This window comes from Ictidomys tridecemlineatus, chromosome 7 (assembly GCF_052094955.1).
Source record: "Ictidomys tridecemlineatus isolate mIctTri1 chromosome 7, mIctTri1.hap1, whole genome shotgun sequence".
Classification (NCBI taxonomy): domain Eukaryota; kingdom Metazoa; phylum Chordata; class Mammalia; order Rodentia; family Sciuridae; genus Ictidomys; species Ictidomys tridecemlineatus.
The window spans coordinates 129,750,817-129,764,678 of NC_135483.1; the positions used below are offsets into that span (position 1 = coordinate 129,750,817).

The 13,862-nt window shown below is 35.8% G+C and overlaps 1 protein-coding gene across 2 annotated transcripts in view; it reads right to left on the reverse strand.

Annotated features, from left to right (window-relative positions):
- LOC101960713 (CD302 antigen) overlaps positions 1–13,862 on the reverse strand; it is a 126,372-nt gene that overhangs the window by 84,866 nt on the left and 27,644 nt on the right. For both annotated transcript variants that reach the window (XM_021730549.3, XM_021730443.3), the window contains exons 10-13: positions 13,399–13,487; positions 13,095–13,264; positions 7,105–7,304; positions 5,583–5,725 (exon numbers count right to left, since the gene is read on the reverse strand). In XM_021730549.3, the coding sequence (XP_021586224.2) occupies positions 5,583–5,725; positions 7,105–7,304; positions 13,095–13,264; positions 13,399–13,487 (602 nt within the window). The remainder of the gene's footprint in view (positions 1–5,582; positions 5,726–7,104; positions 7,305–13,094; positions 13,265–13,398; positions 13,488–13,862) is intronic.

Sequence of the window (13,862 nt, forward strand, 5' to 3'; positions counted from 1 at the left end):
ATATAATTTAATTTTCTGTTGGTACAAGGCATCAGTAGCACATGGATAAATACATATGTCTATAAGGGAGTATATGTGTATGCATACAGAATACATATATAAATATAGTATGAATATAGATAACATATTAAAGAAGGGGTAGGATCCAAATCTAAAAACTATCCCTACTCTTAAGTAGGATGTGGAATATACGGAGTGTGCAACCACAAGACTACTGGGAAATATAATAGAAAATTTTGTAAAAATTTGTAGACCTATTGAATAAAAGGCTAGAACAAACTATTTTAATTGCTTTTCACTTTTTAATAAAATAATTGCTTTCCTTTATCTCTTTCCTTTGTTCAATATTCTTTCATAGCTTAATATCAATCAGTACTTTTTCATCATTTTAATCCCAAGTTTTTCAACTTGTTGCAATGGAATATGAAGATTGTTCTTTTTGGTTGTCAGTGTTATATTATTTTCTTTCATAGAGGACAATCACCAATTTGTGGACTTCAGATAAATCCAGGGGAGACAACTAAGTCAGTTTAAATTTAGTATCTATAAAAGGAATTTGCAGTTTGTGTCTTCAGTTAATTAGAGTTCTCCTAACAGCTTCCAAATGTCTCATACTGTCTGAGTTTTGGATTTCTACACTATAGATCTGGATAAGCACCACATACAGCGTAATTAAAGCCAGATGGCTAAAATAAAGAGAAGATTAAGTTTCCTTCCTCATACTTACTTGGCAATACAATCTTTACACAGTATATACTTGGGCCAGGGGAATTAATGTAGAAATTTTGTTTTTCCCTAAAGTAAGCATTAGATAGTTTACCTTCTTTAGGCAATCAACAGTATAGCTGGGCAGATGATCAAAGGTCAACTGCTGGGCATTCAGGAGGTTCCCCAAAGCAGCCTTTGCAGAGGCCTATCCCCAGATTTCCAGGCTCCTGATGCCCTCACCTATTCTCCTTTTGGCCAATGGCTGCCCCTCCTCCCACTTAAAAGCTTTTTTACTTTCAAGTTCATTTCCACATCTCAGCTGAATCTCAGAGGACAGTTTCCTAGAGAAAAAGAGTTTGCCCAATTGTCCAAAAAATATTTAATCTTCACTACTTTCTGAGACTGAACTTCATTTCAACCCAGAAATTTAGTCTTCCGTTTCATTTCCAGGGATTCACTAGTGCGTCACAAATACAGAAAATAGTAGCTACTTGTGTGTGGTCCAAAGTGGAAAGCATTTTCTGAATTATAACTTGTTCCAAGTTTGATCTGCTTTAGCTGTAGCCAGATAAAGAAAGGTAAGAATAAACTGGAAATCACATCTATCAGTGCAAACCTCCAATGTAGATTTCAGAAAACTGGAGGGAAAAATAGAAGTTAGGTACCTGATCATAATAGAAATCAGATCAAAATCAAACTTTCTCAATAAATTTCTTGTACTCCAGTCCAAGTATACAAACCAAGTAAGTATACAGTTTCAAGGCCTTTAGGTTAAGGAGACATTATATAAAAGGTTAATATGTGTGAGTGTGCTAAAATTCCTATTCTCAATCAAATTTCCTGTCGCATCTGGTTGCAAAGAAAAACAGTATCTCAGCCATAACCCCCAATAAATACTATTTGATGAAGGCTCTTAGTCTGCAAAGCCTTAGATTTATATCTAAATCCATTCATGCCACTTCACAGGAGGCAGTGTACACAGCAGCAACGGCATTGCAAATAAGCCTTTATTCTCTAATCCTATGACTATTTTTGCTCTACAATGGCTTTCCCTGTTGGGCTGCTATTAAGAGCTGCAAAGATCTCAGAGCCTTAATGACTTGGTGCACCATGAATCCTTTTCATTGAAATACAAATAGAGATGTGGAATTTAGATTGTGAGAAGTATAGCAGTAATCTGACTTAACTCTTTGGCATGCAATACACAATTTGGGTGGGCAATGGACTTCTTGCTGAGAAAGGTCAATTCCTGCAATAAAAGCTAATGCATTCAAGGAGTAAGCTTCAGAGTCATTTTCTAATATGAATGAGTCTGCTTCCTTCTTTTCCTTTAAGACATGGCTACATTTTTGGTTCTAGAATGTTTTCTTTCTAAGTACAGCACAGGGAAACAATTTCTTTATTAATGGAATACTTATTAAGCAGAAACACAGTCTGTCTAATATGGCATTATGTTGGCTGCTAGGATAAGACTACAAATAAAACATAATTCCTAAAGAGATTTGTTTTCTTTCCTCTGTGCTTTTCTGTTTTTTAATTCCACATACATTATTTTTGTGATTAGAAAAAGAAACATTATACATAGTAATTCTGTGGACAATCATTTTATAAAAACTACATGTATAGGAATGGAAGAAAATTGAAAGCATTTACACTAAATGTTAACTATAACTGGGAACTAGGATTTGAGATGATTCTTATTTTCTTCATTACCCTTTTAATAGTTTCCAAATTTTACATATGAACTTGTACTAATTTTTAAATGGGAAGTGCTTAAGTGTGATTAAAAAAATAAAGAGAAGTTCTTTAATTATCGTTCATATTAGTGTAATATGAACACATTCCTAGTGTAATCCAGTCGGTAATAGAGGCTCTTAGCAGTCATTTCTATCACATATGTTATTCCAGTGTTTTCCATCAATTGATTCCCACAAATCCTACACCTTTACTGCTTAGTACTTACCCATGACTCCCTGTTCCAATTAGAATTACTAACTCGAGAATCCAGAGTTTGTTTGCATATCAGTATTTTACTATAAATACTTTATCTAGACAGTGTGATAATGTGCGGGTCAAGCTTGAGATCTTGGGGCCATTAGGCTGCTTTGCTCAAAATTCACACTTCAGAGAGGATCAGCAGAGTGTTAAAAAAGCCATGCCCCACAGGTGGCCACCACAGGGATGTGTGTGATCCAAAGCTACACCTGAGGCTGTGGTAATTAGCCTCTGCTGAAAGTCAGGAAAGGGTTTATGTCAGTGAAACTAGAAGTTGCTAATCCACATGATTTCAGAAATGAGCTCTCCTTAGTGAAATTTAAATTATTCAAGATACGGGGATTAATTAAAATATTTAGAAAGAATCTTACTCTTCATAAAAGGGTTCAAGGATCTTGGGAGACCAGTAGCTGTACCTTTAGAAATGGCACTAAGAGATTGATCCCTAACTGGTCCCTTGTCCAGTCACTGGGTCAAGTGATTACAGGCCTGATGCCAACTATAATGGGAATGAGAATCTGCCATTGGTGCAGAGATTCATTTAATAATACTTTGTCATTAATTGTGCTATGGCTACTGGATTGAACTACTCTTCTATTTTTAATTCAGAAAGAACTTGTATATTAATTGTATTCATTAACTATATATCAAGTATATATATTAAGCCAGAAATGAATAAGAATTTTACCAGATGCATTTTTAGTGCCTATTAAGATGATAACATGGCTCTTGTGATTATTAACTCATTTGCTATTTGAGTTAATATGGAACAAGCACATATCATAAGGAGGTCAAGAAGTAATGAGTTAGGGACCCTGGCAAATTGAACAGTGATGTCACATCTCAATGGGCCACCAGCTACTCACACTGACTCATATGCAGTGTAATATGAATCATTGCCAGTTTTTTCAATTTTTAAAGAGATGGGTTTTTATTGAAATGTCTTAATTTTGTAACACTTTGTATACCCTTTCTTCCAGGAAAAAAACATCATTACTTTGGGCTGCAGAGGTGCTAACTGGCTGTTTTTAAGTCTCTTATAGCAACGTAGAATTGGATACTATTATTGAACAAATTTGTATACTCAGACTTAATCAAAACCGACAATGGGTCTTTTGCCAACTTGTTTTATGTTGGATTTCATCCTTGATTATTTTATTTATTTATATTTATCTATATGGGCTCCACCACAACCTATTATACATTCAATAGATGGGCATATGCTTAAATTTTACTAAACATTATCTTCAAGCTTTAAAAATTTATATAATCAATGTTTCTAAATATGATTTCCAGGTAAAATGAGAAATTTACTATGCTTTCATTTTTTTCACAACTGTTTTAACTTTCTACATTCTAATTTTTATTTATATAAACAGTTAAAAACCTGGTGTAATTAAATTATTCTTATATTTCTCTTTCAAGACAGAGGATAATTTTGTTCTGTCTTTATAATTATATTTATTACAACTACTTAGACTTTGGGCTAGGTTTTAATGTTATATTATTGCTTCTGATTCTTTTATAATGAAATCCCTACTCAAGTGTTTTTGATTTTTGTATTCATCTCTTAACTGGAATTTGTCTTTGAAATTTTTTTCCAAGAAGGTAATATGGTGGTTAATATCAATTAATTTCTTCACAAGTGAAATTAATTGGAAACTAAAATTAATATATTATAGGCTTTTTCTGCCTCAAAACTCTTTAGATATCAGTCTTTAAATAACTTCTATATTCCAAAGAAGGCTAGTTAAACATTTTTTTTTGTTTTGGCAAACTATTTTAATTTTTGCTGTTTTCCTTGAGATTTTTGTTAGATTCAAAATGATTGGGAAAATATAATTTACTCTGGTATACCCTGAACTTTTTTTTTTTTTAGACAGCTTTGGGTCTTTCTTCAGTTCAGAAAGTGAAAAGAGAAAAACATTTTGTGGAGTTGATGAACCTAATAACCATGATTGTGTGCAAAGCTTAGAATTTTTTTTTCCAAGACAGCATCACCTGGCTCATATTTTTCCATATTGTCCTTAAAGACATCAGGAAAATTGACAAGGAAGGCTCCTTCTACCTCAATATTAAAATCACAATGGCTATAACTTCTATGATCACTTCCAATTTTCCCTTTCTTACTGCCCTTCCTCTATGCAGGCTTCCACCAGAGCAGCTGTACTAGCTTTCTAACTAGTTGGTCTGCATCGATCTACAGAGCTACTCCCCCCTCTGTATGTATGTGTATGTATGTATGCATTTATATGTATATGTGTATCTGCATGCTTGTGTATATAGGAATATAAGTGGTTTATACCACTTAATTAATCTCTTCACAAATGAAGTTAATTGGGGACTAATTAACTTACTTGTTTTTTACTTATTGACTTAAACTCATTCTCTGATAAGCAAAGGATCTCAATTTCGTATCCAAATCTTATTTTTTAGCCAAGTTGTATGATTCATTTCTCCTTGCCCACATCTGTACATTCTGTTCTCAGCACCTTGACTTGTGTTTTCACTGGCTTTTTCTATTTTACTTTTTAAAATATTACCTACCCTCCAATAATCAGCCTTCCTCATGACATTTCTCTTGATCATACCTGCCAGGAAAACTTCCTCCCTTCTCTGAATTGCCAAGGCCCCTCTTTATCTATGCTGTAGATATTTTTTTTAAACATACTTTTCTTAACACTGTTGTTGAACTTTACTAGAACAAAGGACAGGGACTGTGTCTCACTCATCTCTGAATCTCTCATAGTATCTTGCATATAAGAGTGCTTGATATTGCATGACTGCTAAGCACTGGTTTTTTAAGATGATATAACATGTTAATCTGAATATTTACAAGACATCACATTTAGCACAGAAGCTCATTCTAGAAATATTACCTGAACTGCTCCCTTAACCAGTGAAGGTATTCCTTGATTTCAGTCATATGACTGAAGCTAGGCAGGTGTGCTCCAAGTGCTTGGCAGAATCTTTCAGCTTCTTCCCAGTTCCTCTTTCTCACAATTCTTTCTGCATGGAATGCCTTGACAAAATATAATGTTAATTTGTTTTCTGGCATAATCATGAAGTATTCATAGTTTTTAAGTCAATTATAGTCAAAATATTATGGGACCTGAAACTGATCCTCATAATGAAGGCACAGGAAAATCTGTGTACAATGAGTCAAGGACCCTTCATGCTCTAAGTGTCAACTAAAGGCCTATAAAGATGATCACTATTGTCAGATGTATGAACTACCTCAGTCAGGCTAGTAAACTGCTCCAACAAGATACCATATTCTAATGCATTCCCAGGACTTTGAGAGAGAAAATGAACCAGCAGTCAAGGCTGTAAGGGGTACATAAGGAAGCTCTGGGAGAAGAATTCTGCAAAGAAGTATGCTGACAATATAATTTCGAATGCAAGCCATGAATACCTACATAAGAAGAGGACTATTTTCAGATCAGGAAGTAGCAAATAAAAGTCTGTCCTGATGTGTGAACTTTGACCGAAGGCAACAAAACCAAACCTGCCACTGTGGACTGTTTCCTTGTTGTGTAATGATTAATTTTAGGTCAAAGAAATCATTATTTCAAAAAAGAAGAGAAAATGCACTGGTAGGCCAATTATTGGTCCCAATTCTTCTGTTCCCTATGATATAATGACACATTCTTGTCATGGCCTCTTTGGGGTGGAGTAGACTTCTCTGTACTTTGATGTGGGGTTTGGCGATGTAGCTTTCTGTGATTAATGGGATACTAGTGTAGCTAAAGTGAGCAGAGGCCTGAGATGTGCTTATGTGGTTAGGCTTGACTTCTTGGGCTCCAGTGATTTGCCACAAGAAACAATCTCCTGAGAGAGGCTGCTCATTCGGCTTGAGCCCTAGAGTCATCATAGCGAGTCCCACACAGCTGACCTGCGGCTGGAAATAGAGTTGACCATTCAAACTAGATCAGTCAAACCCTAGCTGACCCCAAGATTTATGAGCCTGAGACTAAACACTGTCATTGCTACTAAGATTTGGGGTGGTATCTAATGGTTGGTTTGTGGGACTGACTGACTGACCGAATGACCCATTTTTTCCCATAATGAGAAGGGATGAACCTCTTTATTTGACAAGAAGTAGAGGGATACGAGAATCACAAGCATTGCATCAGCATGGTGGCAGCCCACTGACTCTCAGGAGGAGAGAAGCCAGGCAGAGGGCCAGTTCTGGCTCTGGCCCTACTCTTTTGGGGAGGACATGTGCAGAGTGTGGGATTGAAACACCTGACACCAAAGTTTCCAAATGTCCTGCCAAGTGCTCCCAAACACTTTTTTAGGTTATATGTCTATGGCAAGGAACATAATTTGTACAACGACATGAACTAGGATAGTGCAGAGATGACACCACTGAAGGACTGGATGAGAATGCCGCTTTACCTTGTAACAAGAAACACCGGAGGGGAAACCATGCCAGCCTTCAGGACAAGGGCCATCAGGCTTGGGGGCTGCTTTTTCAGGCTCCAGGGGTCCACTTATTTTCTTGCAAATTGAAAGTGCTCTGAAGCTTCTGCAGTCCTTCACCACCCACTTGCCAAGAAACTTTCCAGTTGACATAGCCACGCATCCACCTGGAGACGCTAGGGTTGAATGGGAAAGTTTAATTAAAACTTTAAAGTCCAAAAATTTTCTATCATGTATTTCTTCTCTTTATTTGAGCCAAGGTAGGGAGAAAAAATAAGAAAAAACAATGGAAGAAAAAGAGGAAAGAAAGATATTGTTCAGAATAATGATTATGATGGATGATGATGGTCGTGGTAGGTATTATAAAGAAGTATTGACTCCCAATCAGATACCACTCTAGGGATTAAGCTCATTAATTCTTTTTTTTTTTTTTTTTTTTTGGTTACTGTCAATTGAAAACTCAGGGGCACTTGGCCACTGACCCACATCTTCAGGCCTATTTTGTATTTTATTTAGAGACAGGGTCTCACTGAGTTACTTAGCACCTTACCATTGCTGAAGATGGCTTTGAACTTGCGATCCTCCTGCCTCGGCCTTCCAAGCTGCTGGTATTACAGGCCTGCACCACTGCACCCAGCCTAATTAACTCTGACAACAAACCAGAGGGTGATTCTAGCCACAACTGAGGTAAGTGAGGATGAAGTGACTTATCCAAGATCACTCTATTAGTAAGCAGCTGACCCAAAGCAGTCTGCTTCCAAGGTGGTATCCCAAACCACTATGCTGCAGGGAAATGGTTCCAATTCGCTTAAAAAACTTTGAGCAGTTTCTAAGCAATTCAGTTCATTTCAAAATAAAACCTTGTCAGATTCAGATCCAAAGGAAGGGTGAGGACAATAAAGACAGAAGGAGGTATGTGGAAACATATTTGTTTACTATTTATCTTATGACAGTCATAATTTTATTTGTTCATAACAACATTAAAAGATAGTTTATTTGGAATGGAACCACCATTTGACCCAGTCATTTGACCTACTCCCAAAGGATTTAAAATCAGCATACTAAAGTGGTGCAGCCACATCAATGTTTACAGCAGCTTGATTCACAATTGCTAAACTATGGAACCAACCTAGGTGCCTTTCAACAGATGAATAGATAAAGAAACCATGGCATATATACACAATGGAATATTACTTGGCCATAAATAAAATGAAATTATGGTATTATGGTATTAATACCATAATATTGGTATTAATTCTTATTATTTGTAAATGGATGGAACTGGAGAACATTATGCTAAGCAAACAAAAGTCAATTCCAAAGAACCAAAGGTTGAATGTTTTCTCTGATAAGCACACCTTATTCATAGTAAGGAGACAGTCATGGGTGGACTAGACAGAGGGAAGTGTGGGGGAGCATAGGGATATGAATGATAGTGGAATGAATTGGACATTATTACCCTATGTGCATTTATGATTACATGACCTGTGTAACTCTACATCATGTACAATCAGATGAATGAGCAGTTAATACTCCATTTATGTATGATTTATCAAAATACATTCTACTGTCATGTATAACTAATTAGAACAAATTTAAAAATTTTTTTTTAAAAAAGGTAGTTCATATTACCAGATTTTCTTTTTTTTTCTTTCTTTCTTTTTTTTTTGTGTGAGTGTGTGTGTGGTACTAAGGCTTGAAGCCAGGACCTTGCACATGCTAGACACGTGCCCTACCACTGAGCCACATTCCCAGCCCTCAGATCTACTTTTGAATGAAGACTAAATTACTTGACCCTAGTCATAGTAAGTGAGAGGAAAAGTTGAAATTTGAACTCAGATTTGTCTGGCAAAAAGTTACGCTATGCTTCCTTTCCATTATAGCATGATATTGGTGGTCATGACCATGGGTCACCAATTTTGAGGGCAGTCCCAATTTCAAGTATTATTTTCATTATAAGCTTACATGATCCAATTTCAATGTTATGGAAAATAGTTTAATTATAATTCTGCCTGAAATGAACAGAATACAAGAAGAGTCACATACACCGAAAGGAACAAGAATGACTTCTATCCCACCAGAGAAGCTATATGGTCTCATATTTACCTATAGGCAACAAGAGGAACAAGGAACTCAGAAAAATAACGCCACACCACCCAGGAGGGATGTGCTTCTTCTTCCCTGTTCTGCCCACCTATCTACCTAATGGAAGTTTTTCTGACCACACAGCAAAGGACACCATGGTGGTGGCTACCTCTTGAGCCCTCTCAAACCACTGAAGCTTATCAAGGATGAATGTGACATTTATTCTAAAATGGCCGAGTCTGTATTAAAGAAATCTATGTTTCACCTGCTAGAATATTTCCAATTTAAGTGAGATTTAACCAAGTTTGATGTCTGTGTCCTCTGACTTTTGTAAGTAAATAAGTGATTTTGTTAATATTAACAATACTCACATTGATGGTCATGACCATGTGTCACAAATTTTGTGGGAATTCTCCATGCTCCAGTTTCCTGGTTATGAAAAATGGTCTCATTGGGATTTTAATAGGAATTGCATTAAATCTGTATAATGCTTTTGGTAGTATGGCCATTTTGACTATAAATTCTGCCTATTCGGGAGCATGGGAGACCTTTCGATTTTCTGATGTTTTCTTCCATTTCTTTCTTTACTGTTCTGTAGTTTTCATTGTATGGGTCTTTCACCTCTTTTGTTAGATTGATTCCCAGGTATTTTATATTTTTTGAGGCTATTGTAAATGGAGTAGTTTTCCTAATTTCTCTTTCAGTGGATTCATCACTGATGTATAGGAGTGAGTTTGATTTATGGGTGTTGATTTTATATCCTACTACTTTGCTGAATTCATTTATTAGATCTAGAAGTTTTCTGGTGAAATTTTTTGGATCTTCTAGATATAAAATCATGTCATCAGCAAACAGTGATAGTTTGAGTTCTTCTTTACCTATTTGTATACCTTTAATTTCTTTCGTCTGTCTAATTGCTCTGGCCAGTGTTTCAAGAACTATGTTAAATAGAAGTGGTGAAAGAGGACATCCCTGTCTTGTTCTAGTTTTTAGAAGAAATGCTTTCAGTTTTTCTCCATTTAGAATGCTGTTGGCCTGGGGCTTAGCATAGATAGCTTTTATAATGTTAACATATGTTCCTGTTAACTCTAGTTTTTCTAGTGTTTTAAACATGAAGGGGTGCTGTATTTTGTCAAATGCTTTTTCTGAATCTATTCAGATGATCATATGGTTTTTCTCTTTAAGTCTATTGATGTGATGAATTACATTTATTGATTTCTGTATGTTGAACCAACCTTGCATCCTGGGATGAACCCTACTTGATTGTGGTGCACTATCTTTTTGGTATGTTTTTGTATGCGATTTGCCAGAATTTTATTGAGGAATTTTTGCACCTATGTTCATTAGAGATACTGGTCTGAAGTTTTCTTTCTTTGATGTGTCTTTTCCTGGTTTTGGAATCAGGGTGATATTGGCCTTATAGAATGAGTTTGGAAGTGCTACCTCTTTTTCTATTTGCTGAAATAAATTGAAGAGTATTGGAATTAGTTATTCTTTAAAGGTCTTGTAGAACTCGGCTGTGTATCCATCTGGTTCTGGGCTTCTCTAGGTTGGTAGAGGGCATCTTTAATTTCATCACTTGAAACTGAACTGTTTAAATTGTGTATATCATCCTGATTCAATCTGGGCAAATCATATGGCTCTAGAAATTTGCCAATGCCTTCAATATTTTCTATTTTTTTTTTTAGAGTAAGAATTGAAAGACCTCTAGAACAAAAAGTAACAGAACACTAAAGAAAGAAATTAAAGAAGACCTTAGAAGATGAAAAGATCTTCCTTGTTCTTGGATAGGCAGAATTAATATTGTCAAAATGACCATACTACCAAAAGCACTATACAGATTTAATGCAATTCTAATCAAAATCTCAATGATATTCCTAATAGAAAGAGCAGTCATAAAATTCATCTGGAAAAATAAGATACCCAGAATAGCTAAAGCAATCCTTAGCAGAAAAAGTGAAGCAGGTGGCATCACTATACCAGACCTTAAACTATATTACAAAGCAATGGTAACAAAAACAGCATGGTATTGGCACCAAAACAGATTGGTAGATAAATGGTACAGAATAGAGGACACAGAGACTAACTCACATAATTACAATTATATTAGACAAAGGTGACAAAAACATACATTGTAGAAAAGATAGCCTCTTCAACAAATGGTGCTAGGAGAACTGGAAATATATATGCAACAAAATGAAATTAAACCTTTCTCTCTCACCATGTACAAAACTCAACTCAAAATGGATCAAGGACCTAGGAATTAAACCAGAGATCCGGCATCTAACAGAAGAAAAAGTAGGCCCCAATCTCCATCATATCAGATTAGGCCCCTACTTCCTTAATAAGACTCCTATGGTGTAAGAATTAAAATAAAAAATTAATAAATGGGATGGATTCAAACTAAAAAGCTTCTTCTCAGGAAAAAGAAACAATCAGTGAGGTGAATAGAGAGATATATACCTATATCTTGGGAGCAAATTTTTACCACTTGCACACAGATAGAGCACTAATCTCTAGGTATATGAAGAACTCAAAAAGCTAAACACCAAAATAATAAATAACCCAATCAATAAGTGGGTTATTGAACAGACACTTCTCAGAATGTGATATACAATAAATCAACAAATATATGAAAAAATGTTCAACATCTCTAGCTATTAGAGAAATGCAAATGAAAACTTCTCTGAGATTTCATTTCACTGCACTCAGAATACAAACAATAATAAGTGTGGTGAGGATGTGGAGAAAAAGGCATATTCATATATTGCTGATGGGACTACAAACGGTGCAGCCAATATGGAAAGCAATAAGGGGTTTCCTTGAAAAACTTAGAACCACCATTTGACCCAGATATCCCACTCCTCGATCTACTCAAAAACAGCATACTACAGGGACTACGTCAGTGTTTATTGCAGCACAATTCACAGTAGCTAAACTGTGGAACCAACCTAGATGCTCATCAGTAGATGAATGGATAAAAAAATGTGAGATATATATATATATATATATATATATATATATATATATATATATATATATATATACATACACACACACATACATACATATACATACACAATGGAATATTACTCAGCAATAAAAGAGAATAAAATCATGGCATTTGCAGGTAAATGGATGGAGTTGGAGAATATAATGCTAAGAGAAGTTAACCAATCCCCAAAAAACAAATGCCGAATGTTTACTCTGATATAAGGAGGCTAATTCATAGTTGGGTTGGGACGGGAAGTATGGGAAGATTAGACAAACTCTAGAAAAGGCAAAGGGGAAGGAGGGAAAGGGAGGGGCAAGGGATGTAAAAAAGATGGTGGAATATGATGGTCATCATTACCTTAAGTACATATACGAAGACATGAATGGTTTGAATATACTTTGTATACAACCAGAAATAAGAAAAATTATGATCTATATGTGTAGTATGAATTGTTATGTGTTCTTCTGTTATATACAACAAATTAGAATTAAAAAATAAAAATAAAAACTATATACAATATAGTCTCTTCTTTATTCTTACTCTCTAAGAATAACAGAAATAAGCATTCAGTTTTGGAGAGTGAAGTTAAGCAAAGAGATGAAAATGTGAAGTGCTTCACAATGATGCTTCTGGATTCTGTTTGAATCTTACATAGAAAAGGTACAAAAACAAAAACAAAACCCTCACACTAGTGGTTCTATCTCTGAGTTGTTAGATGATGGTTTTGGAGACCTGAGTTTTCTTACTTCTTTCATTGGATCATTTCATAGTCGCCGGTTCTGAGATCATCAATCCCCTCACGTTCCAAACACAAATGAAGAACACTTGGGAGGGATGCTATTTCACTACTCACTGATTCTACTCCTTTTCAGGCTCAGACACTTACCTGGCTCAAGAAAATTCCAGTTGGAAAATGTCACAGCTTGCTTTATTCCACCAGCAGTTGCCCAACTGTATTCTCCACGGGAGTCTACATCTCTCAGGCCAGTCCAGAAGTATTTTCTGAGAGACTTATCATACTTTTTCATCATATCATTTAGGTATTCTTGCTCAAATCTATAAAAGAAGAACCACTTTGGCAAATGTTTCACAATCACAGAATTAAAGATGCCTCATTTCCTCAGGCAGATTGTTTAATATAAGAACTCAGAGTTAGAAGTTTTCTAGTACAGGTTTACTGATGGTCACACCTGTTAGTGATAGTCAGATTGCAGTTTGTTCCAAAAGGGACCTCATCGGTGTAAATCTTGTAACAGGTTTCTCCATGTCTCTTCCAGCCCTAAATCAGAGGAGAAATAGCATCACATTGTTTCCTGGACTTGATGGTGTCCCCCTCTGACAATCAAGTTCTGCTATATTGATAACATTTACAAGTTGTGCAAACCGAGGACATGGCTAGTGAAGTCATACACGATGAGGGTGGCTTGCAACTTCATAAATGACCTCTGTAAGACTGTGCCAAACAGAAGGTGTGGCATAATCCTCTTTACCCCTAGGGCCTGGCCTACCATAAAACAATTGTTGGATTTTTAAAAATAAGTCTCAGTGGCAGAGCAGCAAGGGCTATCCTCAGCATAAAGTGGACACTGTTACTGAAGGAAAAGCAAGGAACGAGAGATGGGTAAACAAGAAATAAAAGACGGAGACCAGTTCA